The sequence below is a fragment of the Uranotaenia lowii genome, chromosome 3 (genome assembly GCF_029784155.1).
Source record: "Uranotaenia lowii strain MFRU-FL chromosome 3, ASM2978415v1, whole genome shotgun sequence".
NCBI classification, from domain to species: Eukaryota; Metazoa; Arthropoda; class Insecta; order Diptera; family Culicidae; genus Uranotaenia; species Uranotaenia lowii.
In genome coordinates this window covers 274,733,214-274,760,047 of record NC_073693.1, presented here as the reverse complement: position 1 = coordinate 274,760,047, position 26,834 = coordinate 274,733,214, and the positions used below count along the sequence as shown (strand labels likewise).

Sequence of the window (26,834 nt, the reverse complement as noted above, 5' to 3'; positions counted from 1 at the left end):
TTTTATTCAAATTTTAGTTCACTGTTTGATCCTCTAGGACTTCTTAAAAAATTTACCATATTTTTTTGTGGTAGAAAAAAAAATTCGACTGGAAATATGTTTTTTCGGGGAGTTTTTTCGGCTTGCAGTCTTGTTTATAGCAAAAACGACGTATTGATTTACGTTTCCAACGTTTCGATCCTTATTGGATCTTCTTCAGGGACGAAAAGATGCCGTTTTTGTCCCTGAAAAAGATCCAATAAGGATCGAAACGTTGGAAACGTAAATTAATATGTCGTTTTTGCTAAAAACAAGACTGCAAGCCGAAAAAACAATTTACCATATGAACATTGATCAAATAGTTCATTTTCAGCTGATTTGGGTCTCCCACTTGGACTTCTCTGGATTTTTCGCGATTCGGCAATAAAAAAAAAATTGTCAATGAACATTGTCGAATCCGGAGGTTTTTTTTCTATCACGCGTTCGGAATATCTTACACGGCTCGCTTTCGAATGATCCGTTCGTTATCGCAATTCTCTATCAACTGACTTGTCTCGTCGATCTTCAGGAAGCTGAAATTTTTTTTTTCTACTTCGAGTGTACACATACAATCATACTTTTTCTTCGTTAAGTTTCTATCTTCGGACCTGATTCAAATTAATCTATCGCTACGCTCAAGCGATTTCTTTTCTTGCAAGCTACGATTCGTGATGAAATGTAAGAAATGTCTTCTGATGTGGAGCGGCTTGTGAGTTCAGACAACATATGTCTCAACTGTGAAATTATCGAATTAATGCCTTATATAATGAACTAGCTGATCCCATACGAACTCCGTTTCGCTTTCAACTTGGAATATATCATGAACAGTTTGTATGAAAGTCAATTGCCAAGCATTTTCCAGATTTATTGTTAAATAATAATTGCAAAAATATTGGATGATCACTTCGTCTGTCGTCTGCTACTAAATATGAAATCAGGAATCAAAAACCACGTGTATAAATTTCGACTAAATCATTGCATAACAACGCAATTATTGCCAAAAAGCTTAATCCCTTTCGGGGACTCTTATAAAATCTTTGATATCTGAAATCGATTGCCCTTCCCTCAAAACTCCCGTGTGCAAATTTTCAAAGCAATCCATTGTATAATAACGTCAATATTGCTAAAAATAGTGAAAAATTAATTTATATGGACGACCCCTTTCGTCGACCCCCGGCAAAATATTTGACATTTGAGATCGATTGTCCGTCCCTGAAAACTACCCTGTGGAAATTTTCATTCCAATCCGATGTATAATAACGTCGATATTGCAAAAATATTGAAAGGTTTATATGGACGACCCTCTTTGCCGGCCCTTTAAACTGAATTGAATACCTGAAATCCGTTGCTCATCTCACAAAACCCTCGTGTACCAGTTTTCATCTGGATCCGATGTATATAACGACAATATTGCATCAACAGTGAGTAGTTAACATGGACGACCCCTTTGATCGACCCCTGATTATAGTTTGGATAAGTGAAATTAGTTATTTGTCCCTTATAACTCCTATGTGAAAATTTTCATCCCAATCCGATGTATAGAAGTAACAATATCACTGAGATACTGAAAATTTGATATGGACGACCCCTTTTGCCGGCCGCTTACACTAAATTGTATACCTCAAATCGATTGCACGTCACTCAAAACTATCGTGTACCAATTTTCATCTGAATACTCAGTTTACGCTCGGACATTGGTGCGTTCACACGTTTCGGAAGTGCGCTCTTGGTAATTTGTTCTTCGTTTATTTCGAAGTTCGGACATGGATGAAACGCGGAAGAACACGTTGAAAATCGCATTCGGTGCGTCAGCTAAACCACCGGCATATTTGGACGTTTTTGGATTTGTAGTGAAAACATTGAAAATTCAATCATCAATTGTACATTCGTTGTATAAAGATGAAAACGACCGATGTTTTTACATTAAATTCATCGAGGAAACATCTTTTATTGGTTTTACATCAAAAATGGACGACGAATACCCTTTCGTATATGGCGATGGAACCAGGATTACGGTTAAGTTGGATGTGGCAAATACCGTTTCTCGATATGTCCGAATTTTTAACTTGCCCCCTGAAATCGACGACAACGAAATCGCAGTAGTTTTGAGACCGTTTGGGGCAATAAAACAGCAAGTGCGAGAGAAGTTTGCGGAAAATTCTGGTTTCCCCGTATTTAGTGGTATTCGTGGCGTTCACTTAGAAATCGCTAAGGAACTACCAGCGAATATGTTTATCGCTAATTTCAAAGTCAGATTGTTTTATGATGGTATGAAAAATCGGTGCTTCTATTGCAAGAACGAAGGTCATCTTAAGGCTGAATGCCCCAAGCTGATAAGCATTAACCTTGGTATTGGTTCAGTCCCTCAAAACTCAACGGCAACAAGCACATCGTTCAGTCAAGTACTCAAGAACGCGACAAATGGAGCTACAACGAGCAACGGAAAAATATCAACTTCGTTACCGAAAAAAGTTAAAAATAGATCAGCAGGAGAATCGCCGGCCACTCACATTGGGATCGTGCAATCATCGGCTGGCACAAAATCAATACCATCAGTTGGACAAGAGAGTAGAGGAGTGGAGATCAAGGAGGACTCGAACAACGGCGATGACACCGACGACATGGAGGAAGAAGATAGCGATAACGATAATGACGATCACGACGGCAACGATTACGACGAAGACGATCACGAAGACGACAGTGATGAAATGGATGTGGACAAGGTTAAACTAAAACGAGCAATATCCAGCTCCAGTCCAACGTCGATGAAAAAATTAAGTAAGAGAAGAAAACCAAAGAACAAAGAATCATCAGTTCCAGTGGTTCAGCTGATTTCAGAAATTAGTCCTATTGAAACCATTGGCCGCCGTACCCGAGAAAGAGGAACCACGATGAAAAAAGCAAATAATATCAATTAAAATTTGACTAAACCAAATCGTTATATCATTTAAAAAAATGTAAATCTGTAAATTATTTGTCTTTGAAATAAATGTTTATATGAGAAAAAGCTTCCGGGAAGCTGATCAGACTGATCTAGGCGACGATGGATGGAACGCAGTGCTGTGTGCGGATTTCGGGTGAATTGTCGAGTTCATTCGAATCGCGCAGGGGGCTTCGACAAGGTGATGGTCTATCCTGCATGATGTTCAACGTGGCGCTAGAAGGTGTTATTTGACGAGCGGTGGTCGAAATGCGGGGCACGATTTTCAACAGATCCAGTCAACTTATCTGCTTTGCCGATGACATTGATATAGTCGGCAGATCATCTGCGGCGGTGGAGGAGATCTACCGCAAACTGAAACGCGAAGCAGGAAGGATTGGGTTGATGATTAATACGTCCAAGACGAATTACATGCTGGCCTGCGGATCCAAGACCGACCGAACCCGCTTGTCCAGTAATAACAAGGTCACGATCGGCGGCAACGAGCTGGAGATAGTCGGAGACTTTGTCTATCTCGGCTCACTGGTGACCGCAGACAATGACACCAGCCGTGAGATCCGGAGGCGAATTATCAGCGGAAGTCGTGCCTACTATGGACTCCACAAGCAACTGCGGTCGAGAAGACTTAGCCCTCGCACGAAGTGTAACCTGTATACGACGCTCATTAGACCGGTTGTTCTCTACGGGCACGAGACATGGATATTGCTCGAGGAGGACCTGCGTACACTCGGAGTATTCGAGCGACGAGTGTTAAGAACCATCTTTGGCGGCGTACAGGAGAACGGAGTGTGGAGGCGAAGGATGAACCACGAGCTCGCGCGACTCTACGGCGAACCCAGTATCCAGAAGGTGGTGAAGGCTGGCCGGATACGCTGGGCGGGACATGTTGCGAGAATGCCGGACGACTGTCCTGCAAAACAGGTGTTCGCTACGAATCCGGTAGGAACAAGACGAGCGGGGGCGCAACGAGCGAGGTGGTTAGACCAAGTGGAGCGTGATCTGGCGAACGTGGGGTGCCCGAGAAATTGGAGAACGGTTGCTATGGACCGAGTGAATTTTAGGAATTATGTTCGTCAAGTTATGTCGTGAGACGGAATACTATGTAAATAAATAAATAATGAGAAAAAAAAATACGATGTATAATAACGTCAATATCACAAAAACAGCGAACATTTAATATGGACGACCCCTTTGGCTGTCCCCTTACACAAAATTTGACACCTGAAATCGATTGCTCGTCTTTCAAAACACTCATATGCAAATTTTCAACACAATCCGACGAAAAATAACGTCAATATCGTGAAAACAATATTTGTCTTGTATGGACGACCCCCTTCAGAAGGGGTCATCCAACAATCTGAAAACATTTTTCATCCTTCCTGGTCCTAATGAGTATCCATGCCAAATTTCAGCTCTCTAGCTCTTAAGACGGCTGAGTCTATAGAGGACAAACAAACAAACAAACAAACATACAGAAATTGCTTTTTATATATATAGATTACTTAAACTCACAAGGACTACATTCATTTCATACTTTAGTTTATCATTCCTCTCATATTCTCTACACTTCGGTATTGAACGCTATTGCTAAAACCAATTGACAGATTGTCACAAAATTTTGTACACGTACACATTACATTACTAGGTAGCTTCACTGAAAATATTATCATTCTACATCCATTCATTCAAAAGTTATTCAAAAAAAATTTTGCAGTTTTTTCGAATACACTCCTTAGGCAGTGTTTTGGTTCTTGAAAACTGCTGTACCTACTTACATACTAACGTTAAATTAGCACAAATCTTCCTTTAAGCTGCTTGAGAGAGCTCCCAACTTTCAGTGGAAATAAATTAAAGAAAAATTCGAAATTTTTAAAGTTTTTTTTATTGTTTTTAACTTTATGCACCATCGTTAATATTATTTTTCCTATGTAAGCATGGGAGAAGTAAAAAGTTTTGAATACGGATTGAACAAAGTATATATGTTCATTAGGCAAAAAATTCACTGGTTAACGTTAAAACAATGGAAGTTCCGAAAAAATCGTTTTTTCCTTAAGTAACGTGTGCTGTTCAATGTTCTCAATAAATCAATCACTGTTTTTGTTTGAAATTTACTGTAAAAGTCCATTCATTTTTTATTTCCGTTAAATTTTTTTTTCTGGGATTTTCATCCTGTTGGATGATTCATCCCTATTTCTGTTTTCTGTTAAATTGGTCTAAACAGGAACTAAAAATGCTGAGTTTGACTCAGGGATCAGAAACAGTCCGAAAACTTCCTCGATCCATCCCGTTTTCAAAATCTACATTGAAATTTCAAAGTAAATTTTAAAAAATCTTTCAAAGTTTTACTGAAGTAAGTCTCCTCTTTAAAGCAATTTTGTTTTAATGTTAACAACTCGGATTTAACTTTAGAAATAAATAATTATTTTATTGAATCTAAGAGAAATTTCGAAAGAAACATATTTTTCTAAGACTATTTACTTCCTTTTTACCTACTAGTAACATTCAGTTTTATTACAACATCAAAAAAATCCTTAAATTCTATTAAACTTCTTGAATTTACAAACTCGATAGAACAAGTTTTTCACGTTTTTCACAATTCTTTAGATAGTTACACCTGTTGTTATTGCACCAAATACCCCTATGTCCCCTACTCATTTGAAATCTAGAAACGATATGCAGATTGCGTGCACGAATCTGTGCGATATGTCGGGGTTTGTTGAGTAGCGTAAACGGTCAAACGGCTAACAGGTAAATAGGTACCAACTATACGTCGATGGGGGCCACTTTTTGGCCGGACTGCCGACGGGTTTAAGGTCAATCGATGCCACTAATAAAAGATAGCCAATTCCAATAGCGTTCGTGTTGACGATGCTGATGTTTTGTGAGGATCTTCTTCACTGTCGTCTTCTCCTCTCATTTGAAAATTAAAAACCGGTATCAACAAGTGTTTTTTTTTAGTTTTTTTGTCATCGCCTCTTAGGCTCATGAACTAGCATGAGCAATAGAAATAAATTTTCAGCACACAACACAACTTACAACTGTTACAAAGTGTCGGAGATTCGGTCAATTCTAACAGTAGGTAGACGCTCACATTCGATGAACTTAGTAAGCTGACGCACCGTTTCCTTGAAGACAATTTATTATTAATTTTATTGCGGCGAGTTGTTTCCAGAGGCTGAAAGAATGAATGCGGGGTGTGGAATCCTTCAGCTGAGCCAACTTTTCTCGATTTCAAAGTACGAACAGGGCCGGATGTATCCTTTGCCGACGGATAGCCGGTCAAATTTGAGCATGACCAGCTCGTACGTTACAATTGTGCCAGCCATCTGCAAAAGGGGTAAACCACAATAATGTAAAATGCTGTCGATATCGATGCCGATAATCGTAAAAAGGGACTTTTGATTCGATTCTTACCGAGAACAGCAATTGGCGGGTGACGTCGAAAAATCCCATCCCAGAAAGGGCCACCGTTTCACTTTTAAGCTGCGTTGCGAAACGTTCCAGCTGTAAGGGGAGGAGCAAAGTTATGGTGATTCAGAACGGAGACGGATAAAGTCTTGATTTTAGAGAGGTTATCTTTTTATCGATTCATACAGGTGATTGAGGAGAATTTTATTAAAAACACCTTAGATCACTGTTAAATTGCTTGATACCACGGAACAAAAATCGCCTGGATTTTAATCTAATTTACTCCAAACTACACTACTGCACCCAACTCTACTCTACCCTACTCTACTCTACTCTACTCTACTCTACTCTACTCCTACTCCTACTCCTACTGCTACTCCTACTCCTACTCCTACTCCTACTCCTACTCCTACTCCTACTCCTACTCCTACTCCTACTCCTACTCCTACTCCTACTCCTACTCCTACTCTTACTCCTACTCCTACTCCTACTCCTACTCCTACTCCTACTCCTACTCTACTCTACTCTACTCTACTCTACTCTACTCTACTCTACTCAGATTGTTTGAGTTTTGATTTATGAAACTAATTGGCTGGAGATATTGGATAGCTTGTTGTCGAAATTCTCTCGTGATTGAACCGACACCAAGACACATTTTGGAAAGGATGTGGCTGAAATTCTTTTGAGATCTTTCCAGCTCATCGGAATAAGACATAGTTGCTGTAAAAGCTGTGTTCCGAGATAGAGAAATAACGTTTTGTTCCGAGATAGAGAAATAACGTTTTGAAATTAATTCAGCCAATCCTAAGGAATTTTAGCCATTCAAAACGTAAATTTATCATGTTTTGATTAAAAATCAATTTTTCCTGATCATTCTTGATTTTTTTAGTTAGGTTATTCGTTTCAATAACTATTCTCTGCGTCTCTATAAAAAAAACGAAACGATAAATTTTAACTTTGTTCGCCCATCCGATCCCAAAATCAATACTCCTACAAAGGTCCTGGAAAAGAGCATAACCTCTGCAGAACTTCTGAAACATTTATTGGATTTTCACGCAAACAGCTACATAGGGGAGAAGCGGGCTATATGCGCCTATTAAGCAGAACACTGATTTTCTCAAATATCACGTCGAATATGTGTACAAAAACTATATACACGTGTGCAGGCATCTGTTTTCTATACATTGGAGTACTTTTTATGTTAAAATTTTCTTCCGTTTTTTGAGAAAACAATTTTATGATAAGTGTTGTCTAAAATGCCGAACTTCAAACCGTGCGGGCTAAATGCGCCTATTTATGTTTTGTACAAAATTCCTGTTTTTTTGCAATATTTCCGTATAATTTCATTGAAACTGATAGAAAGTAATAATTTCCGTACGACAAAGCCAAAGTTTTATCAAAATCTATGTGTATTATAATTTTATGGAATAAAACAAAAGTTAGGGTTGCCGCACTATGAAGGCAGTTCATCCATGAGAAAAACTTTATCAAATCTGTCTTTAGATCTTCAATTCTTCCTTAAGATGTTATTCAGAGCTTAGATTTGAAGGTTCAGTGATAAAAATCATTTATTTATTCTATTTAACCTGTTATTTTAGGATGGAGGCATTTTACAAACATGATGGGGGCATACAAAAACACTCTATTATTCCCATATATAATCATTATTTAACCTCCACAAAAGCTGAAATATGTTGAATTTCTTAAGTTCATTTGAGTAAGAAACAAAAACCATCCTAAATTTTGTTATAAACTTCTTTACGTATAATTTTTAAAAGTCGAAATATTACATCAAAATGTATCAAAACATTGTATGATTTTTTAATTTTTTTTAAGTTTATAAATTCATAAAATTCTTTCTTGCCTTATGTTCTAAGCGTAGCACCCTCAAAATGCATTGGTCAGATAAGCTGTCTAGTCAGCCATTTCGCCAAACAGCCGTAGGGTCATTTAACCCGATAGGCCCATTTAGGAAACCTTTCCCCTACCTACTTGAAAGAGAAAATCTGCGAAGGGAAAGCCAGCCCCAAAGTCTTACGATTATTAAGAGACTATGCGGTGCCGCCAAAAGCAGCAGCTTCCATGCATGCATTATGAGCTACCGACATCCTACAAATGTAGTACCTTACATTCATATTTCAGCCAACCATTGAGAAAAGCCGAGTCTGCCTTCTTCCGAGAACCTTCAATGTCGAGTGTCTAAATTTTGCACTTCCAAGTGCCCCCCTAAAATGCACAGAGATTGATGTGTGTGTGAAGTGTGAAAAGTCTTTGGCGGAAAGACGCAAACTGGAAAGCCCTCGAGTGGAGTGTTGAAGAGCATCATTTCCGGAAACTCAGTTTGTTGAAATTTGTCTTGAGGGGTTTGTAATAAATTGCGTTTCCTTACCCTTCCTTAGGATTTGCACAATATTGTTGCCTCCCACATTGTTTTAGAATATTTTCCAGTCTGAGAAATGGAACTGGGAAGATGTGTATCATCATCGTTTGGCACGTTCGAATAGATTCCGGGTTCCATGTATGATTATGAGTATGGATCTCGATAAAGATGCTCAGCATACGAAATCTTTTTAATGATTGGTTTATTTAACCGATCATATATTTACGAGAACCAATTCACATGATCAATGAGCTCAAACACTTTCAGTTTATGCAACTTTACTCAAAATTGTTTTGCTGAACAATATTAGGAATAATTATTTTAAAAAATATAAAAATTGTTTTTTTACAATTTTGTGCAAATAAATCTGTAGCTTTTTATGATCATATTTTTTCTCACAAATGTACTATTTCTCGAACAAAAGTAAACCGAAAGGGAAAAAGAAACATATCAGTTCCAATTTCAAGTAACAAATGCCACGGTATTATTAGGACACGTTCATTATAAATGTAATAAAAAAATTAAGAGAAAATTTTTAAAAAATCATGATAAAAACATTCAACTAATTTTCAAGTGACCGATATAGTGAATTTGAATTGTTTTCCAATGCCAACACGGTGTGTTTCGTAGAAGGACTTAAAGAAAAAAAATACAGTAACGCTAATTTTTGCATGGGCTGAAAGTAGAGCTTTTTCCGGTTCATTATCACCAAAAATTAAAATATTCTGTCGGTGACCCCCCATACAATTTTTTTTTTTGAAATTTTTCTATTTGAATTCTTAAAAAAATAAATATATTTTTATTGTTATATAATTTCACAGATGCTAATTATCTAAATTTTGACTTCCACTACTTTTAAATTAAACAAATAACTCAACAATGTCATCAAAAACTTTGAAAAACTTTTTTTTTATTTTTATTAGTAACAGAGCTGTTTAAACGTAAAAATATGCTAAAAAGGTATATTCTAATCCTTTGATTTAAATATTGGCTGGCAAATCCTGTCAGCAGTCTGAGAGGATCAAATTATCTGAAATTATTAGAATTATCTAGAATAATATGAATCCATATATGAATCTAGTTGAATCCGTTGTCTTCAGATTTTCTGGTTGCGGCAACACTGGAGGAAATTTTATTCAAAAAAAAAGCTCTATGATTAAGAAAATAAGTTAACACTAGGAAGCGCTATACTTTTTTTGTGATAACGCTTATCGTTATTCGATCTGGAGTAGAAACGTTTGTCTTAACTGAAGCTTTTAAAAATTTAGAAAATCAATATTCAAAAGTAAACGATCAGTTAAAAACAATTTTTAAAAAGAAATGATTATTTATACTTCTCCTGATTTAATTGTCTCAAAATTCCATCTGCACTTCAGACTCAAAGCAAATCGCTACAGCAGTTCAATCTAGTTTAATTTGTTACTGTCTGTTGATACAATGATCATGAAAAACTCGGAGTTTCCTTTAACCTATTAATTTAATCATTTTCCAGTCCAATTTTTGTACCCCTGCTGTACTCTGTGATTCTTCCATTTTATTCAAAGAGCATCTGTTAAGGTTAAATAATCTAAGCTTCTACGCTTTCCAACCCACTATATTATTTAAATAATCTCTTGATTTTTTTTGTTTAAAATTTAATTTGTAGTTTTTTTTTAAATAATTTTATTTAATGGATGAATCTAGTCTAAAACTCTGATAAATTTGAATTATTACCAAAACATGCATTTCAAACTTTTTGTCGATCTAAAATTTACAAAAATCAAGAGAATTGATGTGAATTGCGAAAGTGAATTGCAAATGATCGATAGCAAGTTAGCCTGCAGCGCGTAAGACTCATCATATTTTGTTCATCCCTTACTTATTTTAGTTATTCTACTGTACACTGAACTGTTTCTTTATTATTAAATAGAACCTTAATGAAGCATTAATGTTACAGTAAAACAATCATAACTTCTATAATTTTATATCAATTATGGTAAAAATTATTGAAATCCTTGATTTGAATAAACCATAGAAACCCATAAAAAAAATAAAACGCATAAATCTGGTCTAAAAACGCCGATGAAATTCAAATTTCTCTTGTAAAAAAATCTTTTTTCATCGTTTTGTTGATCATGAAATCCAAAATATCATCAATATTTCAATTCTTTAGCAAAAATGAAGTTCAAATGATTGATAGAAAATTTATTCACCTAAATATGGGAAAAAGAAATTAAACATGAATGTTATGTAGCGAAAGATAAACGGGTTCCAGTGCAAGTACTTTTAACTAAATTTAATATTTTAAATTCTATTGAAAATTGGTCTGCTAGGAAATGTGTAAAATTAAACTAAGTAAACAAAGTTCAAAAATGCGTTCAAAAGAGTGGTGTCATCAAAAATTTTATTTATGTTTTCTAAAGGGCGAGCCTGCATATGGTGGAAATATTTCAAAGAACAATTTTGAAAAAAAAAAAGAAAAGGTTTTAAATATTTTGTTGGAAGCCAATCAAATGGTGTTGGGCTGTTCTTATTCCTGTATCATTTTTTTAACCAGAATAAGTTCTCCAAGATATACACATACGAATATAAATTAAAGTTACATTGAGATTACACCAATTAAAGAAATGATATCACAAATAATAAAATTTTAAATTAAAAATTCATAAAAAAAATGAGTTTTTCTGAATATATAAATCATTTATCTTTCCAGGCGTTGAAATTTTTCATTGTTTCAGTATGACAAAAACTTGAATAAAAATAAAAAAATAAATTTTCAATGAAAAAAGTTACTATTCCATTGCACTGGAATAAGTTTACAGCTAAAAATTTCTAAATATGGACTACAAATCTTCAAAAAAACAAAACGTATGGGGACTCACCGACCAAATATTTTAATTTCGCCTGAAAATGATTCAGAAAAGGCAAAATTTTCTATTTCTGAAAAAAATAGAGTTACTGTATTTTTTCTTTTAAACATCTTCTATAAACATACCGTGCCAAAAGACATATGATAGCTTGGCAACTTTTAACGTCGGTTTTATAACTCGTTTCAAGAAAAAACATTGAGATAGTTGAAAAATTAACATAAGTTGCCGAAAATATTATCATGAGCTAGCCGACTAACCAGATTCCAAATTAATAGCTTCCCTTCTCCTAGTTAATTTATCATATATATATTAAAAATGATTCTTGTACATGAAACTTTTCCGATATAAATATTGATAAAGATTCTGGTTGTTCTGATTCAAATACGCAATCATCATTTTTTTAAATCACTTATTAATTAACTATAGGGGAAATAAGGGCATAATCAATAATGGCCACCTTAAGAATGACGCTAATTTAACCATAGAAAAAAGCTATAATTTGTGAAATACTTCTTTGTTTCGTGTTCAGACACTCAAAGTATATTTCCTAACGGGCTAAAAGTAGATAAAATCGTTTAAAAATGCATTTAAAATTAGTTTGCCAAAAGCTAAAAATCAGTCACTGTAGAGGCAAAATGAGAACATCCACTGGGGTAGTATAAGCACCATTTGTCGGGGCACGACGAGCATTTTCTGCCGTAGAATCTAGCAGTGGATTCAATTTAATGAAGTCTACTGAATTATACAGCTAAAACTTGACTTGTTTTATCTTACGATTTGGCCTATTGGTTAGAAGTCGAAGAGGTAATCAGTGGACTCAAATTCGATTCCTGGTCGAGGTGATATTTTTTTCAACTACCATACATGATGATACAAAGCATGTATTTTGCACAAAACAGTGAGTCGTAGATCCATCAAACAGAGCAACAGCAGAAAAATTTATGTCTGTTTGTAGAATACAAACAATTCGCTCACACACACGTCAGATGTAAGCTAGTAAAGCTGTAGCTCTATAATTCAGTTGGCTTCATCGAGTTGAATTCGCTACTATATGCTACGGCAGAAAATGCTCATTGTGCCCCGACCAATGGTGCTCTGATCACCCCAAGTTAATAAGTTAAAGTGAAAATGCCTTTTAAAATTGATTATAGTGAAAACCAAAAATTTAATGATGGTGAAAATTGAGGAACAATGCGTACATCATGTTGCAAAGCATATCTTATAGATTTAGATGATTTAACAATCATAAATTTTCGTCCCTTGAGATCTTGTTGGTTTTTTTAAAGTATTTCTGTAAAGATGATAAAGAGATTTCTGTTTTTCTGAAAAATTAATACTATAGGAGCTACAAAACTGTTCCTCATGAAAATTTATTTAAGAAAATTTGTACTTTCGGGGAAAAGAGGGGTGCTTACTATGCCCCGAGTGCTCGTTAAGCCCATATCTCTCCTATATATAAAACTGAATGTTTGTCTGTCTGTCTGTTCCCTATAGATCGGGAAACTGCTTTACCGATTAATGTGAAATTTGGTATGTGAAGTGAAATATGGTGTGTAGCCCTTTTTAAGATCAAGTATGATTTCTATAATACTATAAACCCCTCCGAATAATAACAAACCCCTCCGAATCAAAAAAAAAAAGGGGGGAAGGCTGCCATACAAAATTATAAATATTTGAAATTTTTTTAACAATCTTTGAAGGATTTTTGTTAAAAATTGATTAACGTAAGCGAATTGACAAATAAGTTTTAACCAATTAAGAATATATATTGTATTGATAGACGCTTCCTATTTCATTATCGCGCCAGCGCTAAATTTTAATTCGGAAGTCCGGACTTCCGACTTCCGAAAGACTTCCGACAAAGAATAGTGAGGTACTAGATTGGCGGAAGTCTGTGTTTTGTTGCCAGTTCACCAGCGACGTTTCTAAAAAAAATATTGAAATTCACAATAATGAATGAAGACTCTCATATTCAATAAATATTACACATTATATTAACAAACCAATGAGTTAGTGTTTTCATAAAGTTTGGAACACTTTTTGATTATGTACAAATTATACTCCTTTCGCCTCAGCAAGAATGGTTTTTTACTTTAAAGGTTTTATTTATTGTGTTTCAGATCCCTCCATTTTTTTCTAAAGGGTAGTTCTTTCAACCTTCAAACCTTCAAATTACGTTGAGCCTCAAGACAATTTCGAAGCTCAGATGCCATGAAATATAGTTCGCCTTTGAATAATGTTGAAATTTCAATTTGAAAGGAAGTATATTTTAAATATAACAATTTTAATGAATTTAATTTTTCCCATTGGAGGAAGAGCAAAGCAAACCGGGCCAGCTAGTTTTTTAATAAAAACAGGTGGTGGTCAACATGCCGAGCTGAAAGTCTCTATAATAAAGAAAAAAAATGCCCATTCAAGACAAAATGCCTAGATAAAAAAATTCAGCGGTCGTGTCTTTTGAAGTCTGGTTATAAATGCTTGTTTTCTGAAACATTTAACTGAGAATCAATTTCCTAAAGTTTGAATTTATAATAAAAACCAAAAAAAAATTGAGGTTTTTCATATTTTTTAGAATTACTCATATCAACATATCTATGTTCACACTCAAAACTTAAAACTGAAGATTGAAGTCCCCAGTATGAGCCCAAACTATTGAAACTCCTGTAAAAATAAAACGTTTTGGCTCCTTAACAAACCAATTTTACCTTTGAGATCAGTAAATGCATCATCTTTTATTTGGATTGAGAGGATTGAACAACTGTCTCCCTTTATCAAATTAAAAAAAAAAACTCTGTAAATTCCCGTCACCATTCCCGACTGCCATATTTCACGATACCTGGTTTGAAAATAAATTGTCTAAAAATATATCTTTGTTGGAAGCAAAAATGAATTTTGTGCAATTTTTCGAATAATGTCAATAAATACGGGAGAAATCTGGGCTTATACCACGATATGCGAACAACCGGATCGGTCTAAATTTTTTTTAAAATTTCCGGTCAAGGAAATCTGGAATGCTGGAATGGGTGACCAAAACAGGACCCGCGGGCCACATGTGACCCGCGACCTGCTTTTTGTGGCTCGCGAACCTCTTTTGGAAATACCATGTTCTAAGAATTGAACGTTTTTCATGGCCTACACACTATTAATTTTTTGGTGTAAATTTATGTCAAATTGGATGCACAAAATTGAAGCATCACTTTTGACATAAAATTACACGAGAAAAAACAGAAACGCTTAAAGCCATAAATTCTCTGACATAAATTTTATGACCTATTTGCCATAATATTATATCATCGATGATGTGAATTTATGTCAAATTAGACGCACAAAAGCAAAGCATCGTTTTTTACCTAAATTTAGATTATTATAGACATAAAATTGCGTTCTTTAAAGTTTTAGGTGACGAAAGTTTTCGTTAATATAAATTTTTAAAGAAATTTATTTTCTTGGACAAAATTCTAGGTAAAGTTTCACATTTTGCAAAAATACTAGTCATTAAACGTTATTCAAGCTTAAAAAACTGGAATTAGCTTTAGTGCGATTCCAATAATAGAAACTAAATAATGTTTAATAACAAGCATTCTTTAAAACTGTGAAATTTTACTATAATATGTTCGTGAATATTAATTTCTCTCAAAATTTTTACCTCCATTAGTTTACTATATGAAGTAAATGTAATGGCATCTACCAAAAAGATTATCTTTATTTTATGTTGAAAATTCGCTAGTTTTGATTGATAATTTGATTATAAGGTAAATAAAATTGTTACTCGTCAACTGTTAGGATGTGATATCAAAGATAAAGTCAAGACCCAGAAAAATTCCATAAATGATGGATATTGTATAACTTATATTATCATTTGTATCAAAGAATTAATTTTTACTTATGATTAGTTACAATAAATGATAAAATTCTAAAACACAAACCTCTCCTTATTTTTTTTGAACAACAATTGTTTTTGTGGCAGTACAAAGCAAAGATTATTCCTTTTGAAATAAGATCAAATTTTCTGTTCTTTTGAAATAATCGTTAAATTAGATAGATGAAAAATATTCTCAAATGAAACTTAACCATATAATGCATCAATGCTATAGATTGAGATTTGATGATAAGTATTTTTTTTAAATATTTCACAAGTTTGTGTGCATATTTGTGTGTGTGTGTGTGTGTGTGTGTGTGTGTGTGTGTGTGTGTGTGTGTGTGTGTGTGTGTGTGTGTGTGTGTGTGTGTGTGTGTGTGTGTGTGTGTGTGTGTGCGTGTGTGTGTGTGTGTGAGAGAGAGTGTGTCTTACTGCTTTATACAGGTTTAAATAATACAGTTTAGTTGGAGCCTATGAATTACTTACAGGACAAACTCTGCTAGTGTCTACTCGCCTGGAAGGGTTCAGTTGTTACGTTCTTTTCGAACCACACATTATTGGGAATATCCTTTGGCTGCTGCTATCAGTATCCTGGAAAGGTCCTGCTGTCGCATGCTGCTCGCCCCACATTCGGGGTGCTGCTGCCAGCATTCTCCGGTATACATTCTTGCGGCTGATCAGCTCTCGATCTCGGCTATTTTATCCCCATCTGCCCACGGATCTACAATAAAAAAAAATTGAAATCGAACGAAAATCAAAATAAAAGACAAAACATCGTTACCATTAACTAATTGATGCATTTTAGCGAATTCGTTGCAGCTCTCAGGAAACGGTACCGTGACATCCCCATGGTATGCAGTTTTCACAATTATTTCAATTTTATTCCTGCATTGGGAGACGACGTTCGGCTTCTAGTAGTACACTCCCGGAAGGATTCTGTTGTCGCGTGTTTGTTCCCACCACACTTGGGGACACACCAGGTGAACGGAATTTTGCTGCTGCAAGCACTCTCCCCAGATGATTCCATTGTCCCGTGCTACTCGCACCACATTTGGGAGAACGGCGTTCGGTCTCCCGAAAGGATTCTGCTGTTGCGTGTTGCTCGCACCACACATGGGGGAAGGGGACGGCGTTTGACTGCTGCTAGCACTGTCCTAGGAAGGTTCTTCTAAGGTTCTGGTCGATGATCAGCTCTCGATTCCGGCTAATCCCGCTAATCCCCATCAGCCAACGGGTCTACAATAAACAAAAAATGAAAATCAAACGAAGATAACAAAGTCAAAAGTAGTTACTGTTTACTTACCTGATGCATTCTGACGAATTCGGTGCAGCGCCCAGGAAACGGTACCGTGAAACCCACAACGCAAGAAGTTCTAATCACTTCAATTTCCTTGCTGCGCGTGAAAATAAACAAACCCGAAAAAGACGAATGAAGCCGAACGCCAAGATAATTATTTTGTTTTTCGTTGAAGCAGTGGTGCCAATTGGCTTTAATTGTGTATAAACTTTTCAGTGAATATTTTTATTTGAATAATTCAACGAAGGCATATGGTAAATTTATCAGTAAAATAAATATTACGTAAATCTCACATAAAATTCAGAACAAGACTGATGATTTCCAGTTCTTTTATGTACTCATACACACACAGGCAGCTCCGCATTCTTTTAATTACTTATTTTTGAAGCACAATTTAAAAATCCATATTCCTAAAGGATAAAATCTTCATTTTGCACATTTATTACGGATTTATGCGAACGATTTCACTGAATAACTGGAAGTTTTTGGATTTCCATAACGGCGCAGATCAGACATAATTACAACAGGCTCCGCATTCGGTTTGATATAAAGTAAACATACCCGAAAATGTCATGAGGTACATAATTTTACATCACTCAAGACTAATTTTCAAGTTGAGACCTGATAATAGATGTGGAATGATGTAAAATTAGATCATATTCAAAAATAGATCAAACATAATTATGGCTTCAAGCGTTTCTGTCACGTGTAATTTTGAAAATTTTTTGGTGTGTATATAAAGGGTGATACGGTCAAAATTTGGTCAAGGGAAAACGCGTGTAAATCGGTGAAATCGTCATTCAAAAAATCAAATTAAATTTCTTTTTCAAGTTTAATTAGTATAAAATTCAGGAAAAATATTCAGTTGGGCTTCCGTTTTTCCAAATCCGAATTGCCGGGCCTTACGCTTAACCCCTGCCATCAGATTTTGTACAGCCACCTTGTCCACCTTCTTCGCCGCAGGGAGCCAGTTTGCCTTGAACTGCTGCTCGTCCTTAGCAGTTTTTTTGGTCTTCTTAAGGTTCCTCTTGACAATATCTCAGTATTTCTCAATTGGGCGGAGCTCTGGCGTGTTGGGAGGGTTCTTGTCATTGGAAACCACCTGCACGTTGTTGGCGGCGTACCACTCCATGGTCTTTTTACCGTAATGGCAAGATGCCAAATCCGGCCAAAACAGTACGGAACAACCGTGTTTCTTCAGGAAAGACAGCAGGCGTTTATTCAAACACTATTTCACGTAAATGCGTAAAATGCTACTTTTCGAGCCACAGGTACAGATGGCTTGCCACACCAGATATTTCTTCGCGAATTTTGACAGTTTCATGTGCTTGAAAATATCTGTTATCTTTCCTCTTCATTTTGCCGTATAAAACTCCTGTCCCGGAAGCTGCTTGTAGTCGGCTTTGACGTAGGTTTCGTCGTCCATTACCACGCAGTCAAACTTCGTCAGCATCATCGTGTACAGCCTCCGGGATCGCGCTTTGGCCGTCGTATTTTGTTTATCATCGCGATTTGGAGTCACTACCTTCTTGTAAGTCGATAGTCCGGCTGGTTTTTTGGCTCGATGCACGGTTGTAGACCCGGAGAAAGAGAGGTTAGGGTTTCGCTTGAAACTACCGGCAACTCTCTTTGTCGTCTCAGCGGCTTCCGGGTTTCGATTTCAACCCAATCTAGACTTCCTGGCTGTCGACAAACGTTCCCCAAACACTTTAATTACATTTGTAACGGTTGATTTGGCAACTTTTAGCGATTTTGCCAGTTTGCGTGCGAGTAGCTCGGATTTTCGCGATACGCGAGCAAAATTTTGATACGCTGCTCTTCTTCCTTGAACGGCATTTTGACAACTGAAGAAGGAATTTTAAAATCAAAATAGAAGAATAGGAGCAACATTCTACACACACACACACCTTCAAAATGAGATGTATTCAGGTTTTTTAAATGCAAAATTGAAAGAAATACGTCAAGTTGATATTGACCAAATTTTGACCGTATCACCCTTCACGGGAACTTTATTATCACCTTGTACGTATGTGGGTAGAAAATTAAATAAAAGTGAATGCGCCAACATCACCACAACTTCGATACACCTTGATAATTTTGTCTTAAATCAACTCTCTCAAATGTGATTCCCAAAATGTTGAAGGCTTTCTTGTAGGATTTCCATCTAGATCCATTGCAAGCTTCCAGGGCAAATGTTTTCAATACAATAGTGGCTCCAGAGATATTCTCGAAAAAAATTCTCATTTGATTGAAAGATCTCAAAAGAGCTAATTTTTTAAGCTACAATAATGTTTTTCAAAACATTACCTAAATAAAGAAATGAGCAAAAAGGCCAACACATTTTCAGCATCACCTTGACACTGTAAAGTGTCACACATAATCCTCAGAAACATTATCTTATCCCATATACTTATGTACCTCCACACACCAGCCGGAGTTCGGAATTCTCGTCACTATGTCAAGGGGCTTTTTGGCAGTTTCGTGAATGTGGGCAGCACTCAGAAACATCGTCACGGTTCGGGCAATCAGGAACAGCAACGAAAACCAGTAGTAAATGTCATTCATCACATATCGTAGCTTCCTGACACCGAGAAAGGAAAATAGGAAGAAAAAAAAACCCCAGGATCATGGACTAGAGAAAACAAACAAACACAAAGCTAAAGCTTTCACTTACTGCGAGACGTTCAGTATCTGGAGACAGATGAAGTACAAATTGGTAGCGCATGATATCAGCATAATCCACGAAATGACACGGTTCACCTCGTCGAGCAGCTCGCACACCACCACGTAATGGTTCCGGATCCGGACCCAAAATGGCTCATTCGGTGTCAGCACGTTGTCACCCGTGAGCATCGATTCCAGATGCGTGTTGATCTGCTCGAAGCGGGTGGCGATGGCCAAACTCGACAGGATGATGAACACGTCCAGATAGTTCCAAAAGAGGGTTAGCGCCAGGGAGATGTACTAGAAATGGAAAAAAATTTTAATTATATCAACAGGAATGCCATCAACACAAATAGAAATAGCCACTTGAAGTTACCAAACTCAAATTAACAAAAAGAAAAATCTAGTTTTTAAAGATTTTGAACATAAATTTAATAATATAATCAAAAGGGCCGTACAAAACATCAAGTTAAGTTTTTTCATGGCTTATCACGTTTCGGACCAAATACTAAATCTCGCGCTTTTTTGCTTGCCGCAAATGTGCAACATTCAAAAGCATAACTCGAATGTTATAAATTTAATCGTCCCAGCAAACATGAAATCGTATCAGAAATGACAACTTAAGTAGTTTACAATGGTGTTGCGAATCGCAATTCCAACTGCATAGTGAAAAAATCGTTAAAAAAGCCGTCTGAAGTCAGTTTGAATCGGAAATGATAGAAAGTCCGCCATATTTGTAAATTTTGAAATGATTTTGCTCCCGCGCGGGCTTCAAGTGAGAAAATCTTTGTCCTGTTTTCTCTGCAACCAGTAGTTCATCCAGATGGCTTAAAATCAGATGGAAATTGAGTAATATTGCCCAATGAGAGAACTGAGAAATCTAGAGTTTGTTTTGATTAGGTCGTATGAACCAATTTAAACAAAACTGAGTTATCTACTGCAAACGGTTCACAAAGATGTATTCAATGATCGGTAAAAATTTTGTTTCGTTTGATAAATGAATAACTTTACCAAATTGATTTGAATTTAGGACGTTTGATGGCTTTTTAATTTTTGAGTGCAATATGGTTTTTGAGTCGTTTTGCGCTGCCGTGTATATTGTCGTGATGCAAAAGGACACAAAAAACATTTTGGCGATTTGGTTTGTACGACGTTATGCATCGCCGCGGAAGTTGCTTCAAAAATTGAAGAAAATTCATGTTAAAATGAACGGAAACTGTTAGTGAGACTGATAACAACTATCCTAGCATGATGAATGGCTACAAATTCTTGTTAGGTGAGTACAATCAAGTTTTTATCATTACAGGAGCAGCCAAAATAATAAAAAACGATGACACCTTTTCACACTCCTTTAACGGACAGATGTGTCGAAGGTGGTGGCCGGAAACGTCCGATCAAATTCGCAATGGATAGTCCCACAAAGTAATGAATCCGAATGTCTTAGAGCGGCATCTTCCAATGGAACTATTAGATAGGAGTATTGTTCAAATATTTCTTGAAACAACTCCGAATGAACATAGCATAGATTCAGGAGAAAGGAATTAGTTCTTGGGATCAAACTAATTGATTGGCGAAAAGCACGTTTGCGCCTAACGAGAAATGCAATAGGTCGTAAGTACATTTTCATTGAAAAGAACAGACTAACGCAAGTTTTGAGTACATCCACATGTTCTCCTTCTGGTTTTGCATTGAATTTAGAATTTTCGGACGAATTTGACTAACAGTCTTAAAATAACAATTAAAATCGTTCTTCAATACTTTAATATCGATTTTCTCGAAACACATCAAGTGGTTCATACGACCAGGGCCGGATTAAGTCATCGGGGGGCCCGGGGCAATTTTTCTCGGGGGCCCCTATGATTCGTTTTTTTTTGTTTTCAAATGCTTTCCCAGAGAATAGAAAACATTTTGAACGTGTAAAAGAACTGGAGATGTGTTCAATATATTCTCTTCAAATAGCCATGTTTTCGTTGTAGAAATTTGTTTCTGGTATCTTCAAATAAAAATTGTTCATTTATCAAGTGCAAACATTGCGGAAGAGTTTAGAAATTTCTCAAAAATGAAGGTCTGATTGAAGCTTCCAAATGCAAAATTTTATTCTCAATTTTTTTTAATACTCTTATCACCAACTAAAATTCTCTGATTTAGAATAATGACCGAATAGATATTTTAAATGTTTTTCATTTCATCATTGACCGTCGAGGAATTTTCACCTTATGACAAATGGAAAGTTTTATGAAGATTTGAAACATAGAAAACAAAATTTAAAAAAAAATAAACAAAATAATTAAATTCAAAATTTATAGAGATGCAGATATAAGAGTTGAAGAATTCAAAACTTCAAATTAGGTTATTTGCACAACCACAATTCAGTGTCTCACATCTAATCATAATTTCAAATCAAGTTTTGAGGAACGAAATATTAATTTAATATAAAAAATGGAGATTTAAAGTTACAATCCCAGCAAAAATTGCACCAAATGTATATTTCAATTATATATCTTTGAAACACGAAATGCGTTTTCATGAGATGTTTATGAATATGATTCCCATCAGATAAAAAAAAAATGTTATCAAATTGTTTTTCTAAATGTGACAAAAGTTTCATTCGATGCCCCCAAAGATTCCAAAGGGTAGAAGTGGAAAAAAACAGAATAGAGATTAAATGTTTAAAAAACAGAATTAGTTATCATTGAAAAAAAAAACAGATAAGAAATCCAAATGAGTTTAGTACCTTGAACAAATTTTGTAAGTTCTCAAAATTCAGAAAAACCAAAAAACTGAGCTTTAATAACGGAAGAAACAACACAAGACTTGAAAATCTCAATGAATTGAATCTTGAAAAATATAAGATGGAAAAAACAAAGAAATATTCATGTTAAGAGAATCACGCAATGATATTAGCAACTCAACTATGAGATCGATTTAATGATAATTTGAGAATGATCATTTAAAAATAATTCAGGATATTAACTTCAGTAGATGGGGAAATGCTGGTTAAATCAGTTGAAAATGTTCAAATACGAATTTTAAACCTAAGACAGAAACTGGAATGGAAATTCAATAAAGAAACTCAATACTTTCGGTTGGTGCAATTTATGCAACTACAGATTTTTTTTATAAATTTTGTTTTCAAAAACAGGGAGGAAAAAAGAATTTATCAACCAACGGTTATTTCAATTAAAACGATTGATAAGTGAAAATTTTTAATAATACCCGGTATTAACCCGGATATTGCCCGGGTAAAATTCTCAGATGTTTTTCATGAAGCTTCTCTGTGCTCTCTTAGCACTGTGATTCAGTTTTGACGAAATTAGCTGCTATTTTAGAGCAGTAACCATTACTTGGAAAGTTAACGTAAAACTAAACATTATAATTGTGCAAGACGTTTGTATGGAATGAAAACAAGGAGATCCTGACAAAATATCCTGACTGACTTGTTTCGGTAAAAAAAAAGAAAATTTGAGATATTTTTCCTAAAATTTTCTTCGAATTCGGTTTACTTTTTTTCCCAGATTTTGAAAATTTAGAATTTCAATACCAAGATTTTGATGTTCTTAGCCCGAAAAATGCGGGAGAAATTACTTCATTCGTTAACCTAAGGAACCTTAATTTATGTGAGAGGAAAACTATTCTTCATTCGGATTTTCTAGTTTTGATTACTTTTCATTTATTTGTAGAAATTTAGGTAGTATGATTTAAGTCATGTTCAAACTTATTTTTCCCTCGGGGGGCCCCCTTGAGCCGGGGGGCCCGGGGCAAATGCCCCTTTTGCCCCCCCTTTAATCCGGCCTTGCATACGACCTAATCAAAACAAACTCTAGGAATATTGTCGCTGGCAACGATTTGAATGCTATGAGAGCAAAATTATGCGCTCTTTTGTATTCTTCCGATAGGTACGAATAAGATATCGGATAGCGCCCAATTGGTGTAGTTTTTGTCGTTTTAGAAAGAAATGAAATTTATCTATGTACATATATTTGGTCCACTTTGGTAGGTAAATGCTGTTTTTTCAACATTCATACGATCATTTTATAATGTACATGGAACGTATATCAAAACACCATACAAATATAGCTACAAAAATGTTTGCTGGGATGGGACAATATTCTAAAATGTTAATTATACCACTTTGGATAACTCAAAGATACTAAATTTAGGAATATTTGATTCAGAGGATTTTGAGATATAGAATGTCGATCGGTGTTTTTCGGCTTCGATTTCTTCGCGGTCTTTAATTTCAGAAAACAATGTGTTGTATACAAAACGAAGAACATATATTTTAGATTTTCATCTTTTGAAACATAAATAGGTCTCATGAGATGAGCAAATTATCTTACGAAAATTGTAACAACGATATATCGTTGTTGGGTATTAAAAGGGTTAAACTGCAATCTCAAGAAACAATGAATTCTTTTAAGGGACTTTCTTGATTTTTTAGCTAAGCTTTATACTACAGTGAGCGAAATAAGAATAGCACCACTGTGTGTTTTGCTTGTTAAAATATGAATACTTGAAAAATACGAAATTTTTCTTCCACAGTTTGTTCTGAATTGCCTAACGGATGAATCAAGCAAAAGTTTACTTTTTTTGGATGTAGCAATTGGCGTTGAGGACCAAAAATGTGAAAAAAGGGTGCGAAATAAGAATAGCACCACTTGAGCTTTTCAACAAAAACAAGATAATTTTTCAAAATTTACTGTGTAAAAGTGAATTATAAAGCTTCTACGAATTATTTGGAATAGATAACTGCATTTTTAGGAGTTTTCCAGAATTCCAAAGGTTTTCAAAGGTATTAAAAGGGGGTTTTAAGAGATGCTCCTCTAGCGCTAAGGAATTTGATATGTAAGCCTTAAAACTTTATCAAACTGCTTGATTTCTTCATTAACATTCATAAGTATGATGCAAAATGATGAAACATAGATTTGAGGCTGAGTTTGAATCCAAAAAGCAGGTTGGAATTCAAAAATACTAATATTTTTAATAGTCAAACACTATTTCTCTAGTTTTAAGTCATAGATGGCAGCACTATCTTGCCATTTAACCAAATTCATGCCCATTTTCGAATATCCGGGATTAATTAGGGAGTGCTGGATTATTTTGGTCAAGAAATAAATACATGTACCGTGTGAACGCTTTGGAAATTCTAAGATCAATAAATCCAAAAAAAATAGAATTGCATCAAGGTCACTAAAAGTGATTTTTTTGGACCAATTATCGGAATAAAGTTATACTTTGCGCTGGAGCTTGATGGAGTAGACGGCTAGCAGTTTTATTGGTATGATTTGCAATTGAATCGGAAGTTGAGATGAGCAGGAATTTTTTCGGTTGTACATTTTTGTGCTGGTGATTCTTTTGCAAATCCGGAAAAGCTTTCTGCAGCGTGAACTTCCACAAAACTGTGATGGGAAAATACCTTAAAATGATGAATATGGGCCTAAACAAACCTGGAAAATCAATATTGAGACTAAATTTGGTTTTAACAGCAAGATAGTGCTGCCATCTGCGACTTGAAACTGGAAAAAGTGTGGTTTACTGAACAAAATCATAGTTTGTGATTTCCAACCTATTTTTTTCTTATTCAAAATTAATCTCGAATGTTTGTTTCATCATTTCACGTCATTTTTAATGAAGAAAGTAAGTAGTTTGATAAAGAATACAGCTCAAATATCAAATTCCTTAACGCTAGAGGAGCATCTCTTAAAACCCCCTTTAAAACCTTTGAAAACCTTTGGAATTCTGGAAAACTCCTAAAAATGCAGTTATCTATTCAAATAATTCGTAGAAGCATTATTATTCACTTTTACACAGTAAATTTTGAAAAATTATCTTGTTTTTGTTGAAAAACTCAAGTGGTGCTATTCTTATTTCGCACCCTTTTTTCACATTTTTGGTCCTCAACGCCAATTGCTACATCCCAAAAAAAGTAAACTTATGCTTGATTTATCCGTTAGGCAATTCAGAACAAACTGTGGAAGAAAAATTTCGTATTTTTCAAGCATTCATATTTTAACAAGCAAAACACATAGTGGTGCTATTCTTATTTCGCTCACTGTATATCTCTTTATTTGAAATCGATTTTTATTTCGCCAATTTCCCTGATGAGTTATAGAATGTTCATGAGGAATGAAGTGTTTTGCCTTTTTACAGAAAGGCATAGTTATTAGTCGATTTAAGAGATCATTAATCATGGGTCTTATACCAACCTTCATTATTACCTATCAAATCAGCTCGACGAGTTCTGACGTTCTGACGATGTCTGTGCATTTGTGTGTATTAATGTGAATTTTTGAACCCTTTGTTCACGGCGTTTTAACGAAACTGGGCTGAACTATTAGAATGATTATTAACTTAAATAACTGATTTTTTTGTTTTCTTCAAACAATAAAAGAAAGGAAAAAACAAAATAGTTTCAAATTCATTTTTTAAAGTAAACATCATAAAAATGATTACTCCAAAAAATGTATCCATCTTGCTTCCTAGCAGCACCAAGCCATCACTAATCAAAATGACAAAAATATGACGTCAAGTTTTAAATGACGTAATATACACGATAGGCCATAGGCGCGCTCGCATTAGCCTTCGACAAAATCGACAAAATGACAAACATGACAATAATGACAAAAACTACTAAATTGACCAAAAATTGACAAAATTGATACAGTTGGCAGAATTGTGAATTGGTCAACTTTCACCAAATTTTGGCTCCCAGTTAAGCTTTCAGTCGAACCAGTTTCAAAAATTCAAAAATATTCCCATAATATGCTACGATGGCGATTGTAAGTTCCATCCTTCACCCAACGCTAAATATATTCGCTAGCATAGATTGCTCTGAAAAGAAGAAAACTGAAAACTCTTATTAAAGACTGAGTAATTTGCAGTTAACACAGATCGTCAGCTTCCTCTATATATATATATATATATATATATATATATATATATATATATATATATATATATATATATATATATATATATATATATATATATATATATATATATATATATATATATATATATATATATATATATATATATCTATATATATATATATATATTTATATATATATATATATATATATATATATATATATATATATATATATATATATATATATATATATATATATATATATATATATATATATATATATATATATATATATATATATATATATATATATATATATATATATATATATATATATATATATATATATATATATATATATATATATATATATATATATATATATATATATATATATATATATATATATATATATATATATATATATATATATATATATATATATATATATATATATATATATATATATATATATATATATATATATATATATATATATATATATATATATATATATATATATATATATATATATATATATATATAT

At 34.6% G+C, this 26,834-nt stretch overlaps 1 protein-coding gene and 1 long non-coding RNA gene across 2 annotated transcripts; both read right to left on the bottom strand.

The window, feature by feature from the left end:
• Nucleotides 1-5,442: 5,442 nt before the first annotated feature.
• LOC129753436 (gustatory receptor for sugar taste 64a-like) lies at nucleotides 5,443-25,628 on the bottom strand. Its single transcript, XM_055749260.1, has 5 exons — nucleotides 25,623-25,628; nucleotides 19,427-19,716; nucleotides 19,171-19,333; nucleotides 6,374-6,463; nucleotides 5,443-6,285 (listed from the first exon to the last, which is right to left on the bottom strand). The coding sequence occupies exons 1-5, from the start codon at nucleotides 25,626-25,628 to the stop codon at nucleotides 6,166-6,168; spliced, it is 669 nt and encodes a 222-aa protein (XP_055605235.1). The 3' UTR covers nucleotides 5,443-6,165.
• LOC129756884 (uncharacterized) lies at nucleotides 15,564-17,241 on the bottom strand. The gene is made up of 3 exons (XR_008739556.1): nucleotides 16,759-17,241; nucleotides 16,237-16,691; nucleotides 15,564-16,176 (listed from the first exon to the last, which is right to left on the bottom strand). It is a non-coding gene; the product is annotated as an uncharacterized LOC129756884 (long non-coding RNA).
• Nucleotides 25,629-26,834: the final 1,206 nt, after the last annotated feature.